This window comes from Oryctolagus cuniculus, chromosome 13, assembly GCF_051225735.1.
Source record: "Oryctolagus cuniculus isolate XC-2025 breed Fujian yellow rabbit chromosome 13, ASM5122573v1, whole genome shotgun sequence".
In the NCBI taxonomy this organism is placed as follows: domain Eukaryota; kingdom Metazoa; phylum Chordata; class Mammalia; order Lagomorpha; family Leporidae; genus Oryctolagus; species Oryctolagus cuniculus.
This window is the reverse complement of record NC_142879.1, coordinates 66,619,754-66,644,443: the sequence shown is the minus strand read 5'-3', so window position 1 is coordinate 66,644,443 and position 24,690 is coordinate 66,619,754. Positions and strand designations below refer to the sequence as shown.

Sequence of the window (24,690 nt, the reverse complement as noted above, 5' to 3'; positions counted from 1 at the left end):
TAACTTTGGTCCACAGACTTATGAAATAAGAAAGTGCATTTTAAAACAAGCATTTAAAACAATTTTTAAAGGGAAAAACCCTTTAAAATGACACATTTCTGTGAGGGAACCATGTCCTTCCTCTACTTGAAAACATCATTCTGCTGTATTTGATTTTAAAACGTTAGGCATCCAAGGCTCTCAGGGTAAAATTCAGTGCATTTCTGAATATATGAAAATTTTTTTAAGGCTAGACGGCAAGACAGTTCAGCAAAGGGTAGCGGGAGCTTTCTCAGGTGTTTAGAGAATGTCAAAGTCACTTGGAGAAAACAGTCAATGAGAAAACTGCACAAAACAAGAATGGAAGAAAACTAAGATCAATGAGTCCCCAGGGCTTCCACAACAGCTGATTAGCTCGTTTCCTCGGTGTCTCAACACATTCATAATCCAAACTAGGCGGTGCTAGGCAGTCAATTCCTTAGCTGAACTCCATCAGCGGCATACAATCTTCAGCCTATTTGCTTGGTGACACATTCCTTAGAAACCCTTCCCTGTGCATTAAAATGCCAAGCTCAATCATGCTGCGAGTACAGTAAGCAAAAAGGATTGCACGTATTTAAAGCAGGAAGCTGATTGGCTGTTTTGGTGGCAAAGATAATGGCTAAAGCTTCAAACACTGAAATCACTTTCAAAGAATCAGGTCTTCTAAATTGCCCAATAGGTTAAACGACTGCCAAAATTTCCATTAAAGCACCCTATTTTTAGTGTCTTTGAAACTGGTCTTTAGAATCGCATTCCACGGTACATGTGCTTGATTTAAGTTTATACGGGGACAAACACAAGCATCCTGAACTCTTCATCTCTTCAAGCTTAGAAGGGTATTTTTTTTTTAAGTCTTAATTTTTCATCTTGAATTTTAGTCTTTCAAACACTCAAATTAAAGACGAAAAATTAAGTAAAACACTGGCCCACAGGGAGAAACCGAAGGAAGACGCGAGGCGGTTCCTGACAACCAAAGTGATGGCGGGGGCGAGGGAACCAGGTATGGGGAGAAAATAAAAAGCATCCACAAGGGTGGAGGCAGCGCGCTGTGGGCAAGAGGACGGAGAGGACGAGAAGCAAGGTGGAAGCCGCAAGCGGCTCCGCAGGCAGGGCCAGGAGCGCCTTCTGCAGCCAAGTCCCCCAGGGAGGAGGGAACCCGGCGCGCCGCGCGCGAGGGGGAGACCCACAGCCACTGAGGAGAGCAAAACAGGCGAGCGGAGAGGGGGCGGAGGTGAGGGCTGAAGCGGCGCTGCTGGACCGGCACCGCTCAGGGGGAGGAGCGAGGGGCTTCCGAAAGGCTTTCCATGCCGGCCGCGAGCCCGCGGGTCCCCCGCATCCCGCTCGACCTCTCCTCACCTGGGAATCGGAGGCGGCCCGAGGGTTACCGCTGGCCGCCAGGTCTGCTTCCAGCCCCTTTCGCGGACATGGCGGCCGCCGAGCTGTCACTTAGCTTGCTCGGGTCTCCCGCGGCTCCGCCGGAGGAGACACCTCTTGCCTTTCCGCCCCGCCTCCCTCTGCGCACCCCTCGGGGCTGGCCGGCAGGCGGCTGGCGGCCCGCGACCGCGGAGCATAGAGCGCGAGCGGCTAGAGAGGAAGTGCAGAGGGCGGGCAACCATAGAGTACGAGTCCGGACACACCCAGATGGTCGGTCTCACTCCTCATCGGTCCACTCACAGCTCTCGGGAGGCGAAGCCGGGGAGGAAACGGAAGTGAGGTAGGCAAGTGGGCTGGACCAGTCGTTCGCGTGCGCAGTTGCTGGTGTTTACTTCCGCCAGGCCTGGTCTGCAGCGCGGAGATGTTGCACGTGGGATGCCCTTCATGGGGTTCACCGGAATAGCGACCCTGGGTCATGTGAGAGGGCACCTTGGAGGTGACGATGTGGGTCCCAGCGACGGGACTTCCTTTGCGGTTGGCGCCCTTAGCCCTGGCGGGCGCGGGTCGCTTTTGCATTTTGAGGACCCGAGCGACGACGCGTGGAGACCCGCCTCGCCGTGGCTTGTCTGATTCATCCCCGCAGCTGTTGCCCTATCCTGACTTCGGGGAATCGCCTCCCTGGGTATGCAAGCACCGCTTGGACCCTAAGCGTTACGTAAGCAGTCGGGGATTGGCTGAGACCTTGGTGCAGATCCTGCGGGGGAGTCAAAAAGACCCTCGCTCTCTCTTCTTAGAGTGCAATCCAGGTGAGTCTAGCTGAATTGCATTTTCTTGAATGTTCGTCACTTAGGCAGACTTTTATAGACCGCAGGTAGGGTGCTATTGACACTTCCGTTTTCTTGAAGAAGCTTAGTTGTTGTCCACGAATGAGACATATTCTTAGATTTTGCTCTCCTCGCACATAGTTAAAAGTGCCACCCCCCCCCAAGAATTTTATCCTGTCCTGTGCATCTCCCGTAGACTATAGCAGGATGCTGAGAACACAAGATTTATAGATTTATAATTCTTTTTTTTTTTTAATAATCGTTTATTTGAAAGGCAAAGAGACCGAGAGCTTCTATCCACTCTTTCACTCCCCAAATGGCCACAGTGGCCAGGGCTGGGCAAGGCTGAAACCAGAAGCTTTTTCAAGGTCTCCCATGTGGATGCAGGGGCTCAAGTAAATGGGCCATTTTATGCTGCTTTCCCAGGCTCATTAGCAGGAAGCTGGATCAGAAGGGGAGCAGCCAAGACAGCCTGTGCCGGTATGGGATGCCTTCCCTGCAGGCAACCCACTATGCCACAGCACTGGCCTCTGAATAATAATTGTTAAAACACCCTTTCCTACCTTGAAGAGTCAGTTTTATTTATGCTTGATTTGATCCCGATGATCATGAATGAGTAAGTGTGGTAGGCTCCAGGCACTCCTTTTTGTTGCTTTTTTCTTCGAAGAGGTGATGAAACATTGTAATTAAGAGTGCAAGTTGCAGTCACTGACAGAATGGATTCGAAACCAAACTGCATACTTACCTGTTGGAATGTTGCAGTCAAGTGATTAAAATAGAGTAATACCTCATTTGGGAGTGTAGTGGGAATGAAAATTAGATAATACATGTATAATACCTAATAAACTTCTGATATTGAGAAAGATTATATTGTTACTTTTGCATCTAAATGTTTTCTTTTGTTATTATCCTAGGTCCTGGAGTGCTGACTCAGGCATTACTTGAAACTGGTGCCAAAGTGGTTGCCCTTGAAAGTGACAGAAATTTCATTCCTCGTTTGGAGGTATATTTCTTGTTCTTAAAAATAATTCATTGTTCAGTCAGCTGCCTTAAAGTGAGTTAGTGAGGTAAAACTAAGCACATAATTTATTTTTATAGAATTTCTTCTAGGAGTCTTTTTTTTTTTTTTAAAGATTTATTTTATTTTGAAAGACAGAGTTACAGAGAGAGGTGTTCAGTCCGCTGGTTTACTCCCCAGATGACTGCAACGGCTGGAGTTGTGCTAATCCGAAGCCAGGAGCTTCCTCTGGGTCTCCCACGTAGGTGCAGGGGCCCAAGCACTTGGGCCATCTTCCACTGCTATCCCAGGCCACAGCAGAGAGTTGGATCAGAAAAGGAGAGCAGCCAGAACTAGAACTGGTACCCATATGGGATGCCAGCGCTTCAGGCCAGGGCTTTAACCCCCTGCGCCACAGTGCCAGCCCCTAGAGGTCTTGTCTTAAATATCTTGTTATCCCTAGTGACTAGGACAAGTAAGTATTCAATGCTTGTTGAATGACCAAAAGACTGAGAGTAATGATTTGCTTTGGGGCCCAGCATTGTGGCATAGCAGGTAAAAAGCCTCTGCCTGGGTGCTGGCATCCCATATGGGTGCAGTTCGAGTCCTGGCTGCGCCACTTCCAATCCAACTCCATGCTAATGCACCTGGGGAAGCAGTGGAAGATGGCTCAAGTGCTTGGGCCCCTACAGCCCACATAGGAGACCCAGAAGAAGCTCCTGACTCCTGGCTTCTGTCTGGTCCAGCCCTTGCTTTTGTGGCCATTTGGGGAGTGAACCAGTGGATGGAAGATCTCCCTCTGTCCTCTGTGTACCTCTCTCTATTTCTCTCTCCCTAACTGTGCCTTTCATGTAAACAAAATAAATCTTTAATTAAAAAGTATTTTTAAAGATTAATTTTCTAGGTCTAGCTGTTGTTGGGGCTCAGAAAACAATAACCCATATTACAGCAGTTTGGAATACTAAGTACTTTGAAGTAAAGGACATTGGAAGCCCCTAGAAGCAGCCTCAGAACTAAGATCTATTTGATGTCTCCTGCCCTCCTGTCCATCTCATTCTCCCCTAAAACCAGAATTCCTCTTTGCTAAGGTGAGATATAAAAATTAGAGCTATTTTTCCCCAAATCAAGCCATAAAACCTCTCATCTCCTGTTCCCCATTTGTTGTATTATATTAGATCATATCATTTTTCTCCAATCAACATTTCTACACGCTTGGTTATTCCTCATTAAATCTGAGCATACAAATGGACAGTTTTTCCTTAGTCTTTGGGTCTTCATTGTGAAGATTCCTGTATCATGTAATACTTTGATTAGACATCTTAGAGCTTATCTCATTTTAAAATTTTTTAAAAGATTTTATTTTTATTTATTTGAGAGGCAGAATTACAGACAGTGAGAGGGAGAAACAGAGAAAAGTCTTCCGTCTGCTGGTTCACTCCCCAGATGGCTGCTACGGCCAGCACTAGGCTGATCTGAAGCCAGCAACCTGAAGTTTCTTCCATACGGGGGCAGGGGGCCAATGACTTGGGCCATCTTGCACTGCTTTCTCAGGCCATTAGCAGAGAAGTGGATCAGAAGAGGAGCAACTGGGACACAAATAGGCGCCCATGTGGAATGCCGGCACCACAGGCAGAGGCTCAGACCAATTCACCACAGTGCTGGCCCCTGAAGCTTATCTCTTATTAACCTATCATTAGGGGCCGGCGCCGCGGCTCACTAGGCTAATCCTCCGCCTTGCGGCGCCGGCACCCCGGGTTCTAGTCCCGGTTGGGGCGCCGGTTCTGTCCTGGTGCCCCTCTTCCAGGCCAGCTCTCTGCTGTGGCCAGGGAGTGCAATGGAGGATGGCCCAAGTGCTTGGGCCCTGCACCCCAGGGGAGACCAGGAAAAGCACCTGGCTCCTGCCATCGGATCAGTCCGGCCGCAGCGGCCACTGGAGGGTGAACCAACGGCAAAAGGAAGACCTTTCTCTCTGTCTCTCTTTCTCACTGTCCACTCTGCCTGTCAAAAATAAATAAAAAAAATAAATAAATAAAAATTAAAAAAAAAAAAAAACCTATCATTAGGGTAGTGTCAACTGTTACCCCTACAATGGGGCATGACATCTTTCCTCCCCTGCACTCAGCTGCACACTGGGTGAGTTTAAACAGGTTGTGTAGCTGGGATCACTGGGCTTAATTCCTCATCTCTACTAGGCTGCCCCTACTTCCTGAGCGATTGGAGTCTAACTGGAGTGTTAGGTTAGTGGGACTATGTGAAGTCTGGATTTAGAATTTCAGAGGCAAGAAAGGTTTGATATGATCAGATACCACTGCACAGAATGAAGGCATCATCCACATGGATTTTTCAGTGATTCTGCTTCTTAGACAACAGACAAGTTCATGTATCGAGTCAAGAAGTGGAAATTCCTTGCATCATCTGCCAGCTCTTTTATTTCTTTTTTGTTTTTTAAGAGATTTATTTATTTATTTGAAAGTCAGAGTTACACAGAGAGAGGAGAGGCAGAGAGAGAGAGGTCTTCTGTCAGCTGGTTCACTCCCCAATTGGCCGCAATGGCCGGAGCTTCGCCAATCCGAAGCCAGGAGCCAGGAGCTTCTTCCAGGTCTCCCACACAGGTGCAGGGGCCCAAGGACTTGGGCCATCTTCTACTGCTTTCCCAGGCCATAGCAGAGAGCTGGATCAGAAGTGGAGCAACTAGGACGCGAACCAGTGCCCATATGGGATGCCGGCATTTCAGGCCAGGGTGTTAACCCACTGTGTCAGCTCTTTTTCTCTCTCTTTCTACTTCCTTTATAAATCTATAGATTCAGTTTCAGAAACTTATACTTCTCTATACCAATTTTCTGACACCTTGAAGAATGGCTTTATCTATGAGCATTATTGTCACTCCACAACTAGCTACTTTGAAAAGAACTGAGGGTGTTAGCCCTGTTAATTGTTACCAAATCTGCTGGTTTGTATATGTTAAAAAAAAATGGACACATTAAATTGTTCAAACATTTGAGGTCCCAAAATGTGATTTGGTGAGAATAGCCATCTCTAATTTCAACTAAGAAACTGAAAGCAAGAAATTAACTTTTCTTTTTGTTTGAAAAATGGTCCAGATTCTGAAGTTAATCTACATGTTCACAAAATGTTTAAGGTGGCACTGCTACACCCTTTTTCTGTTTGTAGTTTGTTAGCCTGTTAACACAATAGTTGCTGTTCTTTGAGCTTTTCAAAATGATGTTTTAATTTAAATTTTCAACACAATTCTTATGTGAGTATCATCAGGCAAAATTCTGCATGAATTGGTCTTTTTACCATTAGAAAAGTGTGGTGACAGGTAAATGACCTTTCCCTGTCTAAATCAACTGTCCCATCAGGCAGTGCTGCTGTCTGGCCACTGAAAGGCTCTCCTTTTTGCTTCTAAAGACTGAGAAGATTTTCAGGATAACATCTGACTCTGGATTTCATCTAACTTCAGATTTCTTTCTTCCCCCATCCCTCATAAAACCTGGCATGCGACAGTGACTGTGTCAGAGACAAAGGTTATTTTCTTATCTGGATGCGCTGGATGTGCACTTGTTAGAGTTTGCATTTTGTGACAGTAACTCATGATACATACATTTACATCCTGAAAAGATTGTTACAGAATGAACTGTGTACATTCACTTGAAGAGATGTCAGTTTTCATGGTAAGCTGTCTTACTTCATCAGGAATAGAGCAGTCTTCAAATCAGGCTGAATGTTAGCCCTAGCACTTAATAACTTGAGGACCCTACACCTTTGTAAGCCCCTGTACTTCTAACATAAAGTAAGAGATATTAATGCCTACCTGTGCAATCTTGATGAAGTTTAAATGAGAAACCTTTAGATAAAATGCCTGACATCATCACTAAGAGGAAACTCAAGGGTTACTTTCCTTTTTGATTCCTAAATGCAATCTAGTTTTAAACTGTGATTGCACAATTATCTTACGAATTGAATTGTTTATTCTGGAACTTTGGCTCTCATTGTGTTTGAATTGTGGAGTGGTAAATCACAGTTGCTAAAGCAAAGTGCATGGTGCCCTCTCATCATGAGAATAACAAAGTAATAAAGTGTACATTTTTTCCTAACCTCTAAGGGAGTTAACTCTGCTACAAGGTGAGCAAATCAAGGCATTAAAAATCTTGAAATATTTTGAACCTTTTCCTTTGGACAAGATCTTTAGTTGCCTCCACCTTTAGAAAAAGTAGATAAAATTGGGGCCAGCATTGTGGTGTAATAGGTAAAGCCACTGCCTGTGAGGCCAGCATCCCCTATGGGCACCAGTTTATGTCTCAGCTGCTCTACTTCCAATCCAGCTATTGGCCTGGGAAAAGCAGTGGAAGATGGCCCAAGTACTTGGGTCCCTGCTACCTGTATGGGAGACCTGGATGAAGCAGCTGGGCCATTGTAACCATCTGGGGAGTGAACCAGTGGGTGGGAGATCTCTCTCTCTTTGCTTCATCCTCTCACTGTAACTCTGACTTTAAAGAAATAATAAATCTTGGGCCGATGCCACAGCTCACTCGGCTAATCCTCCGCCTGCAGCACCAGCATCCCGGGTTCTAATCCTGGTTGGGGCACTGGATTCTGTCCTGTTTGCTCCTCTTCCAGGCCAGCTCTCTGCTGTGGCCCCGGAAGGCAGTGAAGGATGGGCCAGGTGCTTGGGCTCTGCACCCGAATGGGAGACCAGGAGGAAGCACCTGGCTCCTGGCTTTGGATCAGCACAGCGCACTGGCCGTAGCAGCCATTTGGGGGGGTGAACCAACAGAAAAGGAAGACCTTTCTCTCTCACTGTCTAACTCTGCCTGTCAAAAAAAAATAATAATACATCTTTTTTTTTTTTTTTTTTTTTACAGGCAGAGTGGACAGTGAGAGAGAGAGAGACAGAGAGAAAGGCCTTCCTTTGCCGTTGGTTCATCCTCCAATGGCCGCCGTGGCCGGCGTGCTGCGGCCGGCGCACCGCGCTGATCCGATGGCAGGAGCCAGGAGCCAGGTGCTTTTCCTGGTCTCCCATGGGGTGCAGGGCCCAAGCACCTGGGCCATCCTCCACTGCACTCCCTGGCCACAGCAGAGGGCTGGCCTGGAAGAGGGGCAACCGGGACAGAATCCGGCACCCCAACCAGGACTAGAACCCGGTGTGCCGGCGCCGCTAGGCGGAGGATTAGCCTAGTGAGCCGCGGCGCCGGCCAATAATAGTAAATCTTAAAAAAAAAGAAAAGAAAGTCTAACTCTGCCTGTCCAAAAAAAAAAAAAAAAAGAAAACGAAAAAAGAAGAAATAATAAATCTTAAAAAGACAAAGTAAATGAAAAATTAAGGGGAAGAAGTGAAGTGAACTACATAATGTTCTAAGTTCATTTTGTGCATGACTGACAGGATTCTCCTAGGAAAAAGTGGTATTCTGGAATGTTCCTGTCTTTTGCTTAAATGTTTTAGTTGTTTTTGTCTTCTGTGAAATGTCTTTGTTTTCTTCTCATGACCACAGCAGATGGCTGACAGCTGTGCCTGAGCCTGAGCTCTCAGAATCTTTGCCTAGTGCTCCAGGTAACCACTGCAAGGCAATTAGATTCATATGAAGAAACCTCTTGAACAATTGAAGCTATTAGCCGGCGCCGTGGCTCACTAGGCTAATCCTCCACCTTGCGGCGCCGGCACACCGGGTTCTAGTCCCGGTTGGGGCGCCGGATTCTGTCCCGGTTGCCCCTCTTCCAGGCCAGCTCTCTGCTATGGCCAGGGAGTGCAGTGGAGGATGGCCCAGGTGCTTGGGCCCTTCACCCCATGGGAGACCAGGAAAAGCACCTGGCTCCTGGCTCCTGCCAGGATCAGCGCAGTGCGCCGGCTGCAGCGGCGGCCATTGGAGGGTGAACCAACGGCAAAGGAAGACCTTTCTCTCTCTGTCTCTCTCTCACTGTCCACTCTGCCTGTCAAAAAAAAAAAAAAAAACAACAACAATTGAAGCTATTGAGATACAGTAACTATGGGTCTAGATGCTGTGGTTTAGCAGGTAGAGCCACTGCCTACAGTGCCAGCATCCCATATTGGAGTCCCAGGTGCTCCACTTCCAATCCAGCTCTCTGCTACAGCCTGGGAAAGCAGTAGAAGACGGTCCAAGTAGAAGACGGTCCAAGTGCTTGGGCTCCTGCACCCATGTGGGAGACCCAGAGGAAGCACCTGACTCCTAGCTTCAGAAGGAGCCCAGCTCTGGCTGTTAAGGCCATCTGGGGAGTGAACTAGCGGATCTTGGAAGACCTCTCTCTCTCTGCCTCTTTCTCTCTGTTACTCTGCCTTTCAAATAAATAGATTAAAAAAAAAAAGATAAAGTAAAAGGATAAGAATTTGTTGACAGGACTGGCGCTTTGGCATAGCAGGCAAAGCTGCTGCTTTGCAGTGGTAGCATCACATAGGGGTGCGGTTTTGAATCCCAGCTGCTCCACTTCCCATCCAGCTCCCTGCTAATGTGCCTAGAAAAGCAAAGGAAAATGGCGCAAGTCCCTGGGCCCCTGCCACCCACATGGGACATCCAGAAGAAGCTCCTGGCTCCTGTCTTCAGCCTGCCTTAACCCTGCCATTACAGACATTCGGGGGAGTGAACTAGCAGATGGAAGACCTCTGTCTCTCTGTAACTTTGCCTTTTAAATAAATAAATTAAAAAAAAAAAAAAAGAATTTGTTGGAGATTATATTTGCTTTTTAAGTGGGTAAGGGGTGCTTTTTCTTGGTAATATTGTATTTTCACCACTTTCTAAACATTAATTGGTTTTCAATTCTCTTGTTAAATTTTAGGTATGTTAGTAATATTTCCTATAAGATATTTGAATTATTACATATTTTCATATTATTACTTTTTGAGGTTGAACTTTGAATTGTTGCAAAGTTCAGCAATTCTGAAATTTTTTAACATATTCTCTCTCTTCTTAGTCCTTAGGAAATAATCTGGATGGAAAACTAGAAGTGGTCTACTGTGACTTCTTTAAATTGGATCCTAGAAAGTGTGGACTAGTAAGACCACCCATTATGATTTCACATGTGCTTTTTCAGAATTTGGGAATAAAGGCACTTCCTTGGTCAGCAGGTGATTTTTGTCATTCACTAAAGGAAATACCTTATTTATCTGCCAGCTCACTTTAGCAGTATACCCGGTTTGTTGACAGGATGTGTGTATAATTTATTTTGTTCAGTTTATGAACAGATGACCTTACACTGAATATGGATGGCATTGCCCTCTCCTGGACACAACCAGATTATATACACAAAGGCCAAATCCCATGTTAAAGAAAGATGAAAAAAAAATTAATTAAACTAAATGTAAAATTAATGTAGTTTGTTAATTCACCTTGCATCATTAAAATATGGTCATCGGAAAAAAAAAAAGGAAAAAATGTTAAGAACTTAATTTGAATCTTTTTCCTTATATTCCTAACAGGTATTCCCTTAAAAATAATTGGAATCTTCCCAATTAAAAATGAAAGAAAGGCACTATGGAAACTTTTATATGACCTATATTCCTGCACTTCTATATATAGGCATGGACGAGTAGAACTAAATATGTTCATTAGTGAAAAAGAATACCAGGTAAGTTATTAACAAGTACCTGTTTTTTGCTTTGAAGCAATTCTGTGATTTTTTTCTGATTAGGCTTAATCTGTGTTTGGCATTGTTAATTTAGAACTTGACATTTTAAGTTTTTTTTTAATTGTGGTAAAATATACATACCTTAAAATGGTGCATTTCAACTATTTTCAGATGTGCAGTTCAATGGGATTAAGTGTACCTACATTGTATGGCCATTACCACCAATAATTCCCAAAATTGTTTCATTATTCTGTATTAAAACTCTGTACCTAATTCCCATACTCCTTTTCCTCCAGACCTAGTTACCGTTATTCTATCTGTCTCTATTAATCTGACTACTCTAGATACCTCATGTGGGTAGACTCATGTATTTGTCTTTTTGTGTCTGGGTTATTTTACTTAGCATAGTGCCTTCATGGTTTGTCCATGTTGTAGGATATGTAACAATTTTATATACTTTAAGGCTGAAGAATACTTCCTTCTATGGATACATCACAATTGTGTATCCATTGTATCAGTGGACACTTGATTGCTTCCCCTTTTGTCTATTGTGAATAGTGCTGCCATGAGTATGAATTTACAAATATCTCTTTAGTTCCCTCTTTTCAGTCCTTTCGGGTATGTACTAGAGGTAGGATTACTGGATCATATGGTGATTCTATTTCTAATGTTTTCACTTTCAATAATTCATGTACCATTTTACATTCCCGCCAGCAGTGCACATTGGTGTCAGTCTCCACATTTTCACCAATGTTTTTTTTTCTGGAGTACCCATCCCAATAATGTGAAGTTATATTTCACTCTAGTTTTGATTTGCATTTTCCTAATGTTTAGTCATGTTGTACATCTTTTCATGTACTTATTAACCATTTGTATATCTTCTTTGGAGAAGTACTTATTCATGTGCTTTGCTCATTTTTATTTAATATTTAACATTTGACAGACCTAAAGACAGAGAGTTCTGATCTACTGGATCACTTCCCAAGTGTCTGCAGTAATAGGGGCTGGGTTAGGGCTGGTGCGATAAGCCAGGAACACAATCTTTGTGCTTTACCCATTTTAAAATCCACTTGTTTGTTCTATTACTGAGTTTTAGTAGCATATATATACTGGATACTAGTCCCCTACCAGACAAATGTTTTGCAGATATTTTCTCTAATTTTGTGGGTTGCCTTTTCCTCTGCTGATAATGTCCTTTGATGCCCAAAGCTTTTAATTAAAAAAAAAAAAAAAAAAAAAAAAAACTTTTAAAAAGTTGAGACAAAAAGAAATCCCATCAGATGACTCACTCTCCAAATGCCTACAGTGATGGAGATAAGGCCAAAAGTAGGAGCCAGAAACTAATCCTGGCCCTCCACATGGTGACAGGGACCCCACTACCTAAGCCACCGCTGCTGCTTCCCTGGGTCCTCATTGGCAGAAAGGTGGAAACAGGTGTCAGATCCAGTTTTCAAACCCAGGTACTCTGATGTAGGATACAGGTGTCCCAACCAGTTGCTTACGTGCCAGGCCAAATGTCTGCCCCCAAGTTTTTAATTTTGATAAGGTCATATTTGTCAATTTTTTTATTTTTAAAGATTTATTTATTTATTTATTTGAGAGGTAGAGTTAAAGACAGTGAGAAGAAGAGACAAGAGAGAAAGTTCTTTCTGTTGGTTCACTCCCCAAATGGCCACAACGGCTGGAGCTATGCCAATCTGAAACTAGGAGCCAGAAACTTCCTACAGGTCTCCCTCGCAGGTGCAGGGGCCCGAGCACTTGGGCCATCCTCCACTGCCTTCCTAGGTTATAGCAGAGAGCCTGATTGGAAGAGGAGCAGTGGGACTAGAACCAGCGGCTATATGGGGTGCCAGCGCCGCAGGCGGAGGATCAACCTACTGCACCATGGTGCCGGCCCCTTGTCTATTTTTTCTTGCATGTGGGTTTGGTGTTAAATCTAAGAGGTCATTGTCAAATTCGGTGTTGTGAACCATTTCAGATAGCGCTATAATTTTTGCTCTTATTGTTTAGTTCTTGATCTGTTTTAAGTTTGATGTTTGTATTTCATGTCAGGTAAGAGTTACTTCGTTTGCAGTTAGATATCTAGTTTTTCCCAATTCTATTTATTGAAAAAACTAACTTCCCTTGTTCAGTGGTCTTGGCACCCTTGTTAAAAATCCTTTGAACAGTGTCAAGTAGCTAACCTAGTGAAGATAGCCATGTCCCATGTAGGGAGACTTGGGTTTCTTGCTCCAGTTTTCTGCTAATGCAGATCCTGGGAGGCAGTGGTGATGACTTAAATAGTTGGGTTCCTGCCACCTACCTGAGAGATCTGGGCATTCCCAGCTCCTAGCTTTTGCTCATTCCCAATCATTATAGGCATTTTGGGGTGAACCAGTAGATGAGAGCTCTCTCACTGCCTGTCAAATTTTAAGTAATAAAGAAAAATCATTTAGCCATATGAGTATGTGTGAGGGTCTGTTTATAGGCTATGTTTGTATTGGGAGGAGAAGGTATTTGGTCTGGGGCCGGTGCTGGGATGCAGTGGGTTAAGACAGCTGTGGGGCCGGCGCTGTGGCGTAGCGGGTAAAGCCGCCGCCTGCAGTGCTGGCATCCTATATGGACGCCGGTTCAAGTCCCGGCTGCTCCTCTTCCAATCCAGCTCTCTGCTATGGCCTGGGAAAACAGTAGAGGATAGTCCAGTTCCTTGGGCCCCTGCACTTATGTGGGAGACCCAGAAGAAGCTCCTGGCTCCTGGCTTCGGATCAGCTTAGCTCCAGCCATTGAGGCCAACTGGGGAGTGAACCAGCTGACGGAAGACCTGTCTGTCTGTCTCTCTCTCTCTGCCTCTCCTCTCTCTGTGTAACTCTTTTAAATAAATAAAAACTTTATTAAAGAAAAAGAAGACCAGCTGTAGTGCTGACCTCCCATGTGGGCACTAGTTTTGAATCCTGGCTCCTCCACTTTCCATCCGGCTCCATGCTAATATGCCTGGGAAAGCAGCAAAGGACCCAAGTGCTTGGGCCTGCCACCCACATGGGAGCCCTGGATAAAGCTTCTGGCTCCTTGCTTAGGCTTGGCCAAGTCCTGGCCATTGTGGCCATTTGGGTAGTGACCCAGCAGATGGAAAATCTCTCTTTCCTCCTTTATCTCTGTTGCTCTGCCTTTCAGATCAATAAGTAAATGTTTAAAAAGAGAAAAATAATTTGGTCTGGCACTGCCAGGGATACCACAAGTAGGATTCAAATTCAGTAAATTTATAGCAGGCTAATTTTTTTAGAGTTGATAATTTTATATGGCCGTTGACAGAAAAAAGGTTCTCCACCCCAGTCTATGTGTTTGGCCTATGCCAATACCATACTGTGTTGTTACTGTAGCTTTAGAGTTAGTTTTAAAATCAGAAACTCTGGTTGGTGCCGCGGCTCAATGAGCTAATCCTCTGCCTGTGGTGCCGGCACCCCGGGTTCTAGTCCCAGTCAGGGCGCTGGATTCTGTCCTGGTTGCTCCTCTTCCAGTCCAGCTCTCTGCTGTGGCCCGGGAGTGCAGTGGAGGATGGCCCAGGTCCTTGGGCCCTGCACATGCATGGGAGACCAGGAGGAGGTACCTGGCTCCTGGCTTCAGATCAGCACAACACGCCGGCTGCAACGTGCCGGCCATGGTGGCCACTTAGGGGGTGAACCAACAGAAAAAGGAAGACCTTTTTCTCTGTCTCTCTCACTGTATAACTCTGCCTGTCTAAAAAAAAAAAAAAAAAAAATCAGAAACTGTGAGTCTTCCAACTTTGTTCTCTTTTAAGATTATTAAACTTCACCAGAGTTCCCAGAGATTCCATATGAATTTTAGGATGGAAAACATTTCTGCAAAAAGTGTTGTGATTTTGATAGTTACATTGAATTTGTAGATCATTTTGGTAGTACTAACACCTTAACAATATTAAATCTTCCAGTCCATGAACATGGTGTCTTTCCATTTAGTTGTGTCTTTATTTCAGTAATGTTTTATGTATAAGTTTTTTACACTGCTTGGTTAATTCCTAAAGTTTGGTGGTTTATTTATTTATTTATTTATTTATTTGAAAGGCAGAGTTAGAGAGGTCTTCCATCTGCTGATTGGAAGATCCCCAAATGACTGTAACAGCCAGGGCTGGACCAGGCCAAAGCCAGAAACTAGGAATTTCATCTAGGTCTCCCACATGGGTGGGAGAAGCACTTGGGCCATCTTTTACTGCTTTCTTAGGCACATTAGCAGAGAACTGGATTGGAAGTGGGGCAGCTCTGACTGGAACCGGTGCCCATATGGAATGCTGACATTGCAGATACCAGTTAAATGCACTACATCACAATGCTGGCCCCTGCTTTTTAATGCTATTATAAATTGAATTTTTCTTTTAAAAAATTTCCTTTTCCAGTTACACTTTGATGGTAAATAAAAAATAAAACAGATTTTTCTGTCCTGTAACTTTATTGAATTAGTTTATTCTGACTTTTTTTTTTTTTTTTTTGGTGGTATCATTGGGATTTGTAGACTTGACAGATGACAGAATTATCTCAATTTATTTTAATGATCTTAATTTACTTTTTGATTCTGTAATCAGATAACATTTAATTACATAAAATAGAAAGTGTCCCAGAAGAGGTTGGCTTTATAGAGAAAAAGGACTAAAGAAGGCAGACACAAAAAGTGGATTGATCATTCTAAAGTTACTTTCATTGCAAGACAGGGAAAGGAAACAGAACAAAAGAAAAATCACTGGTTGTCATCAGCTTACTTCAGCTTACCCTGTCTGTATAAGAGATAAAGCAGTGCAAACATTTTTTCATTTTTATTTAATGAATCCATTTTTACATCGGTACAACTTTAGGAATACAGTGGTTCTCTCCCCCATACCGCCCCCCCCCCCAAGCTCCCATCCCACCTCCCATTCCTTCTCCCATCTCCTTCGTTATGGATCATTTTTAGTATGACTTTGTATACAGAGGACCAACTCCATGCTAAGCATAGATTTCAACAATTTGCACCCGCGCACACACAGAACATATAGAGTACAGTTTGGGGAGAGAATTTTCAGTTGATTCTCATATTACAATTCAATAGGGAAAGAGGTCCTAACTGGGGAGCAAGTGCACAGTGACTGCTGTTGTTCCTTTACCAATTGACAGTCTTTTTTATGATGTCAGTGATCATCCGAGGCTCTTGCCATGGGCTGCCAAGGCTATGGAAGCCTTTTGTGACCATAGACTCCATCGGTATCTGGACACACCCATAAGCAAAGTGGATGTTCTCTCCTCCCTTCAGAGAAGAGTGTATCATCCTTCTTTGATGACCCTTCCTTTCCTCTGAGGTCTCACAGAGATCCTCCACGTAGGATGTCTTTTTATCACAGAGTCTTGGCTTTCCATGCCTGAAATGCTCCCACTGGCCTTTCAGGAAGCCTTGATTCTGAAGTCAGAGTGTTATTTACTGCGAAAGTCATTCTAGGAGTCTGCTGTGTGGACTGCTTCCCATGTTGGTCCTTCCTTCCTTTTTAATTCTATTATTTTACTGGGTACTTGATGTTATTTATATCGTCCCTTTTAAACTTAGACCAGTCTCTGTGTTGCCTTTAACATTTAATGTGATAATTTAATAGTGAAAATGGCGTTTATACCACTGATTCTTATGGGTTTGGAGCCCCATGATTAGTTCTTAGGCTGTACCCTGAGGAGGTAAGACTATATGCCTGTGTGTAGAACTATACTGTTTTACAGTTTTAGACTGCCTGCTTCAGAAAATTTTTTTTCTACCCAGAATGCTTCATGTTAGTAATCTATTGATCTGATACAATAGAATGTCCTTATTGTGAGACAGCTCTGGGTTAGGGTAGTACAGCAAGCAAAGAAGGAATGCTTTATCCACCTCAACCCAGATGTAAGTAAATACTGACTAGCCCTGAAAGTACAGCAGGGCCTCAGATCCTTGTGGCTGCACAGAGTATATAAATGAAAGAGTGAAAGGAAGAGACACAGGAAATGTTTCACCAGATTTTATCGTGCACTAGGAAAATGTCCCAGTGGCATGTGCCACTTTTACCTGGAACCTGTTTGAATGTGATTTCCTTCCTTCATAGTGCCTTCATTCACTGAAGTAACATCTCCTCTGTCAGGGGTCAACCATGACAGTTCTTGCCTCAAAATTTAATAGCCCACTTGAAAACTATTTCTTTTTTTAAGATTGATTTATTTATTTGAAAGGCATAGTTACAGAGAGGCAGACAAAGAGAGGTCTTCATGCACTGGTTCACTCCCCAAATGTCGGCAACAGCCAGGGCTCTGCTGCTTTGAAACCAGTAGCCAGGAGCTTCTTGGGGTCTCCCATGCTGGTTCAGGGACCCAAGGACTTGGGCCATCTTCCACTGTTTTCCCAGGCCATAGTCGAGAGCTGGATAGGAAGTGGAGTAACAGGACTCAAACTGGCACCCATATGGGATGCCGGCTCTGCAGGCTGCAGCTTTACCCATTGCGCCACAGCACCAACCCCCCAGAAAAGTATTTCTAGCACATGTATCCTCACAGTTTATACTGGTAAGTTATTTAATTATTGGAATTAGCTAGAGTCCATAGGGCAGAAATTGTTTTGTTCACTTCCATAACTAAATGATTAACTAGTATACGTTCTATTTCATTTTTTTAACTGAAATTTTCCCTGGTAGGCCACATAAAGGCAAGCAGTGTCAACTGTATTATATTTTGAGTGTACTGGATGAAATATTTTCAAAATGAAAGTTTAAAAAGACTCTGAAATTGTTAAAGAATTTGGATATAATTCTAGTTTTTAAAATTTTGGATGCTATTAAAACCTAATCCTTAATTTTGCTTGATTATAGTTATATAAAATATGTACTTTTTATTTTCTTCTTGCTAGAAACTAATGGCAAATCCAAAAAATCCAAACCTGTATCAAGTATTAAGTGTGCTCTGGCAAGTAGCTTGTGAGATTAAGGTGCTGCATGTGGTGAGTAAAACCCTTCTAAATTTCAGGAGAGTGTTTTATGAGGGAGTGGGCATTTGATGCAGCAATTCAGCTGCCACTTAGCACTTTGATGCGGGATGTAGGTGTCTTAACTGCCAGACTCAGTACCAGCCCCCAAGCCTTGTCTTTGGTATTTTACTGTGATTTGAACCCATTCTTATTTTGAAATTTTTTTCTTTATAGAATTATTTTTCAGTTGGGGTCATATTTTAAAATTGCTTCATGAGCAAAATTGCTTATATAAAAGAAATGCTCCTTAATCTGAGGTGTCTATTTTAATGTATCCTTATGTCCTTCCATATTCAGTTTAGTTTGATTAAAAGGTTTTTCCAGTATGATAGAGTGAAAAGCAGCTTCGCATTGATCTAATAACCCTTAAACTACTGATTAATTTGGAAATGTTAGTTAGCTGTTAAAAACAGCCTTTATTGGGCTGGCGCCGCTGCTCACTAGACTAATCCTCTGCCTTGCGGCGCCGGCACACTGGGTTCTAGTCCCGGTCGGGGCGCCCGATTCTGTCCCGGTTGCCCCTCTTCCAGGCCAGCTCTCTGCTGTGGCCAGGGAGTGCAGTGGAGGATTGCCCAAGTGCTTGGGCCCTGCACCCCATGGGAGACCAGGATAAGCACCTGGCTCCTGCCTTCGGATCAGCGTGGTGCGCCGGCCACAGTGGCCATTGGAGGGTGAACCAACAGCAAAGGAAGACCTTTCTATCTCTCTGTCTGTCTCTCTCACTGTCCACTCTGCCTGTCAAAAAAAAAAAGCCTTTTTTGCAAAGTTACATCAAAGGTTACTCTCCTTTATCTAAGTAACAGATAACGTTGCTGATACCAGGGTGGACGTTCGATCATTTGTTTCTTTATGTAAGAGAAAAGGAGTGAGTGGGTGTTCAGCCTGACAGTTAAGATGCTTGTGACCCCTATCAGAGTACCTGGGTTGGATTCTAATTCTGGATCCTGACTCTAGCTTCCTGCTACTGCAGGTCCTGAGGGGAGCAGTGATGACTGAAGCCACTGGGTTGCTGCCACCCACTGGAATCTGTTTCCTAGCTTTGGAAAGCAAACCAGCTAATGAAAGTTCTTCCTTTGTCTCTCTGCCTCTTAAATAAATAGCAAAAGGAGAGAGATGTGTATTATTCAATTGTCATGCTTTTTAATTAAGTCCAGTTACACTATGACCTGGGTTTAGTTCATAAGTAAGGTTTTAAGGCAGTAACAATTGCAGGCACTTTGACAAAGGAGCAATAAAAGAAAAGCTGTTTTTGTTTTTTCTCCCCTCAAGGAGCCTTGGTCATCATTTGATGTATATACCCAAAATGGGAAGCTGAAAAAGCCAAAGCATAAGGTAAGAAAATACCTTTCTCTTTATCCATGTTACTGGAAACTTTATTTTCTTTGAGATTATCTGATTCTCTGTATTTATTTTGAGTTTTGGTTTTATTGTTTGTTTGTTTATGTGTCAGAGAAACAGAAGTTTCCATCCACTGTTTCACTCTCCAGACACCCACAACAGCTATAAGTGGGCCATGCCTGAACATGGAGCCAGAAATTCAATCCAGGTCTCCCAAGTGGATGGCAGGGAATTTATGGCTCCTGGCTTTAGCCTGATCCAACTCTGGATCTTGCAGGGATTTGAGGAGTGAACTGACAGAAGGGATATCTCTGTCTGACTCTGAATGTCTGTTTGTCTTTCTGTCTGTCTACCTTTCAAGTAAATAAATTTTTGTAATTAAAACAATTATAAGTAAATAATTTTATTTTATCCTTAAGACCTGGTTGTAGTGTTGGGCCTTGAATATAGCAAGAACTCAGTACATATTAGCATTGTGTTTGAGATTTGATTCCACCCTTCTTACAAATCAGTAAGCTGTTACTGTTTCTCGTATGCTGGCCGAAGATGCAGGCTCCTGGATCAAAGGACTGTATTTGTACCTCTGGCCCACGGAGTGATGTGGTGTGACGTGGCTCGTTGCATGCTGTGCGTGCAGTGACTGCATTGCAGCTGAGAGATGCAGAGCTGAGAGAATCATCTCCTTTGTAGCAAACATTAAGCAGGCCTGCTGTTTGTCCTGGAGAGAGAGGTTATTTAATTCCTAAAGTCAGTGCAGAGAGTAAAAGGCCCAAGTAAAGAGTGGTTATGGCTTTGCCTTGGCTTGCTCAACAAGAAAATCCAGAGACACACAGGATCTGTGATGGTTGTGTCTTCCAACAGATAGATTGAAGGAACAAATGAACAGTGTCATGCTCTGGCTGTAGTTTATGACTAACACAATTTATTTTCCCTTCTCTTCAGGATTCATTAGAACGAATGCAACAAAACTTGTATTTTATTCGAATGACTCCTCGTCGAAATTTATTCACAGAAAACTTAACTCCTATTAACTACGATGTATTTTTTCATATGGTAAAGCACTGTTTTGGGAAGCGCAATGCAAGCCTAATAGAACATTTAAGGTAAGTAAAAAGAATAAAAACAACTATAAAAGTAGCAGCTTCATACAAGAATTATTTTTCATAGACAGGGTTTTTCATATGTTGATGAAGAAAGTGAGTTTACCACATTTTCACTCCTCTTCCTGGTTTTCCACATCATCTCCCACTGAACTTCATTTTTTTTTCTTCAAAAAACAATCAATGATGCCTACAACTTGCTCTTTCTTTGTCAGAATATAGGCCAAGTTTAACCTACAGAAAGAACTAGATGCCTGCCACCAGCTGCAATGGAGAAGGCAGTATTATTGGTAGCATACCCACTGTCTTCATCTTGGCATTGCCTATTTTCAGTGCTTCTGTTTCCTAGACAAAGTAGGATGGATCATTATATCACAGGTCTCCTTGTCCTGAATCAGACTTTATATTTCTACCTAAAGCTTTATAAAATTATAGCTACTACTACCTACTTTGTATTTGTGTAAAAGTATTCTTACATAGGGCCAGTGTGTGCAGTTATGGGTTCTGCATTTCACCTGATAATCAGTCCATTGAGTCATTCAAGTATTGTCAGGGGATGGGTTAAATGTTAAAATAAATGATAAACTTGATCATCATTTAGTATATAATGCTGAACTATTGACCGGACAGTATTTATAAAAACAAATGTTGGCCGGCGCCGTGGCTCTCAATAGGCTAATCTTCCGCCTTGTGGCGCCGGCACCCCAGGTTCTAGTCCCGGTCGGGGCACCGGATTCTGTCCCAGTTGCCCCTCTTCCAGGCCAGCTCTCTACTATGGCCCGGGAGTGCAGTGGAGGATGGCCCAAGTGCTTGGGCCCTGCACCCACATGGGAGACCAGGAGAGGCACCTGGCTCCTGGCTTCGGATCAGCACGATGCGCCGGCCGCAGCACACCGGCAGCCATTGGAGGGTAAACGAACGGCAAAAGGAAGACCTTTCTCTCTGTCTCTCTCACTGTCCACTCTGCCTGTCAAAAGCAAACAAACAAACAAACCCACAAATGTCAGGGGTACAATACTGTGGCACAGTAGTTAATCCTCCACCTGTGCCACTGGCATCCCATATGAGTGCCAGTTCTAGTCCTTGGCTGCTCCTCTGTTGATCCAGCTCTTTGCTGTGGCCTGGAAAACAGTGGAAGATGGCTCAAGTGCTTGGGCCTCTGCACCCATGAGGGAGACCTGGAGGAAGCTCCAGGCTCCTGGCTTCAGGTTGGCCCAACTCTGGCCTTTGTGGCCATTTGGGGAGTGAGCCAGCGGATTGAACACCTTTCTCTCTGTCTCTCCTTCTTTCTATCTGTAACTCTATTTCTCAAACAAATAAATAAATAAAAATCTTTTTAAAAAAAGATATTGGGGTCGGTGCTGTAGTGTAGGGGATAAAGCCATTTCCTACAGTGCTGGCAACCCATATGGGTGCCAGTTCTAGTCCTGGCTGCTCCACTTCCAATCCAGCTCTCTGCTGTGGCCAGGAAAAGCAGTGGAAGATGGCCCAAGTGCTTGGGCCCCTGCACCCACGTGGGAGACCTGGAAGAAGCTTCTTACTCCTGGCTTCAGATTGGTACAGCTCCGGCCGTTGTGGCCATATAAGGAGTGAACCAGTGTTTGGAAGACACCTCTCTCCTTTCCCCCCTTCCTTCTCTCCCCCTCCCCACTCCTTTTCCCTCTCCCCTGTCTGCCTCTCTGTAACTCTGCCTTTCAAATAAATAAATAAATCTTTTTAAAAAATGTTAAAAGTGACAATAGACTAGAAAAATTTTTTACCTTGCCACTTTTTGGTAGTGGTTATTTTAAAAGAAAACATAGGGGCTGGCGCTGTGGCACAGTGGGTTAAAGCCCTGGCCTGAAGCGCCAGCATCCCATATGGGCACCTGTTCAAGACCCGGCTGCTCCACTTCCTGTCCAGCTCTCTGCTATCGCCCAGAAAAGCAATAGGAGATGGCCCAAGTCCTTGGGCCCCTGCACCCATGTGGGAGACTGGGAAGAAGCTCGTGGCTCCTGGCTTCGGATCGGCACAGCTCCGGCCGATGCGGTCATCTGGGGAGTGAGCTATCGGATGGAAGACCCCCCCCCCCAACTCTGACTTTCAAATAAATAAATAAATCTTTTAAAAAAATAGAAAAATAAGGAATAAATAGGATAAATCATGGTATAGAATGTTAAAAATTCCCCCTGGATATCTCTGTTGATTGATCAAGATTACATTCAATATCACAAAGCACTGGAAATGTTTTCTACCAAAATATTTTGTTAAAATCAGTTACTTGTCAGCAGCTTTTTGGTGGTTGCTTGCTAGGCTAAGTATAAAGGAGTTTCCTGCTTTACAAGTTGCTCACCAGTGATGGTTATGTAAAAATGTGAACAGTAATTCCCACTTTGAAAACTGCCAAACAATAGCTTCTACAGGTTGTGCTTATTGTATGTACTTCTACATAAACAGAAATACAGTTAAGAATATTTTTGCAGAAAGTGAAAGGATGAAAGAGATAGGCAAGAGAGTTATTTAAAGGGTAGTTGGTAAATTAGAACTTTATGTAAGAATTGATCACATGTTAAATTCTGAGTCTTCTGTGTTCTTTGCAGGCTAGCTATGAAACTTGAGGGATAAACATAAAGTTGTAGACACTATATGGAAGCTCTTGACCTAACTATGATTAATTATATATGAGTTAGGCATTTTAAGTTGGTCTTAGAAGTGGTCTCTATCAATATTAACTGAGAGTTATCACAATGAATTGGGCTGGCATTGTGGCCTAGCAGGTACTGATGGGAAAGAGTGGTGGAAGATGGGCCAGGTGCTCAGGACCCTGCTATCCATGTGGGAGACTCAGAGGAAGCTCCTGGCTTTGGCCTGGCCCAGTGTTAGCTGTTGTGGCCACATAGGTAATGAACCAGCTGTTGGAATATCTCTTTCTCTCTGTCTCTCTATCTAACTCTGACTTTCAAATAGATAAATTTTTTTTTTAGTAAAGTGTGTTTGTTTACTTGTATTTATTTTACAGGTCATTGAGTCCAGTTGATGCAATGGATATATTGATGCAAACAAGAAAAAATGAAAAAGTGAAAATAACTGACATGTATCCTCAAGACTTTAAACGCCTTTTTGAAACTATAGAGTGTTCCAAAGATTATACCCATAAATGGCTATATGATGACAGCATGGAGAACACATATGCAGAAAACTAGACTGTCAAGACATCAGCTGGAGCAGTTTTTAACATAGATGAACTGAGTTTGGAAACCTTACCTCCTTTCAACAGAAAACTGTTCTTGTATTGCACAGATTAGGCAGATCATTCTGATAATTCCACTGGTGTATTGGCTAAAACAGTGACTGCTATTTTATTCACAACGGAATAAAATGAAAACTTCAGTTAATTGTGGGTTTCAATCAGATTGAATTTGTTTTGCTTTAAATTTTTCTCTACTGTAAATATACTGGTAATTGTGGGTATTACCAGCTGAAACTTATTTTTAAAACTCCTTTTGTCCCAACATCTTATATTGTATTAATTTAAATATTCCACTTTGAGTGTTGCTGCATTTTGCATCCTTCTGTGAGAAGGAGAGGGCAGGAGTTTATATTATTATCTTAGGAAACAAATTAAATTGATTTAAGAGGTTTATTTTACCTTCCAATTTGTTGGAATGATATCAAGTACTGTACAATGAAAGTATTTAAATTTTAAATTTTTTTAGAAATTAAAATATTTTAAGTAACGAGATTTTGTGGTGTCTTTTTTTTTTAAGTGAAAGAGTTATCGAGAGAGACAGAATGAGAAGGAGAGAGAGAGAGATCTTCCATCTGCTGGTTCATTCCTCAAATGGCTGCAATGGCCAGAACTGAGCCAGACCAAAGCCAGGAAGCAAGAGATTCTATTGGGTCTCCCATGTGGGTGGCAAGGACCCAAGGACTTGGGCCATCCTCCTTTGCTTTAGTTGTCCATTCACTAAAAAGTAAATACTCAGTGAGGTGTGGTATGTATTAATGGTTGTTCATGGTAGCAGTAAGGTGCCCCCAAGAATTTGAAATTCTAAAGGTTAGCTTTCTTGCTAATTGTAAAAACCTAGATAAGAATTTTCAGAAGAGGTTAACTAAAGGTTGATAGTTTGTTATAATTAACAATGAAGAGATAAGTCAACTTCAGAAAAGCCAAGGAGGCAGAACTCCGCTGATGACTGTGAGAAAGATTGTAAATATGGCTCAGAGGGATTAATTGATGTTTTAGGAGAATGGGTGGGGTCAACCAACCAAAGAAGCACATTTAGGGCACAGTGTGGTGGTGCAGGAGTTAGGCTGCTGCCAGTTGGAGTCCTGACTGCCCCACTTCCAATCCTGCTCTCTGCTAATAGGCCTGGGGAAGCAGCAGCAGCAGGTTCTTGGCTCCTGTCTTTGGCCTGACCCAGCCCCAGCCCTTGCAGCCAGTTGGAGAGCAAACCAGTGGATCAAAGATTCTCTGTGTTAC

At 43.3% G+C, this 24,690-nt stretch overlaps 2 protein-coding genes across 7 annotated transcripts in view; one reads left to right on the top strand and one right to left on the bottom strand.

The window, feature by feature from the left end:
• Positions 1–1,702, bottom strand: part of CNST (consortin, connexin sorting protein) — a 91,681-nt gene extending 89,979 nt beyond the window's left edge. For 2 of the 3 annotated variants that reach the window (XM_051820807.3, XM_089311680.1), the window contains exon 1: positions 1,378–1,702. The gene's annotated coding sequence lies outside the window, so the exon portion shown is untranslated. The remainder of the gene's footprint in view (positions 1–1,377) is intronic. The other variant, XM_070055629.2, reaches the window with a different exon arrangement.
• On the top strand, positions 1,602–23,949 carry TFB2M (transcription factor B2, mitochondrial). 4 transcript variants are annotated; one of them, XM_089311682.1, is made up of 8 exons: positions 1,602–1,735; positions 3,134–3,222; positions 10,141–10,294; positions 10,646–10,794; positions 17,674–17,763; positions 19,060–19,122; positions 20,071–20,231; positions 23,227–23,949. In XM_089311682.1, exons 3-8 carry the CDS (start codon positions 10,237–10,239, stop codon positions 23,408–23,410), a joined length of 705 nt encoding a protein of 234 aa, XP_089167808.1. In that variant the 5' UTR covers positions 1,602–1,735; positions 3,134–3,222; positions 10,141–10,236; the 3' UTR covers positions 23,411–23,949. The 4 variants fall into 4 exon arrangements, with proteins under 4 accessions (XP_089167808.1, XP_002717677.1, XP_051676772.1 ...); XM_002717631.6 differs by lacking the exon at positions 1,602–1,735 and adding an exon at positions 1,795–2,201; XM_051820812.3 differs by lacking the exons at positions 1,602–1,735; positions 17,674–17,763 and adding an exon at positions 1,795–2,201.
• Positions 23,950–24,690: the final 741 nt, after the last annotated feature.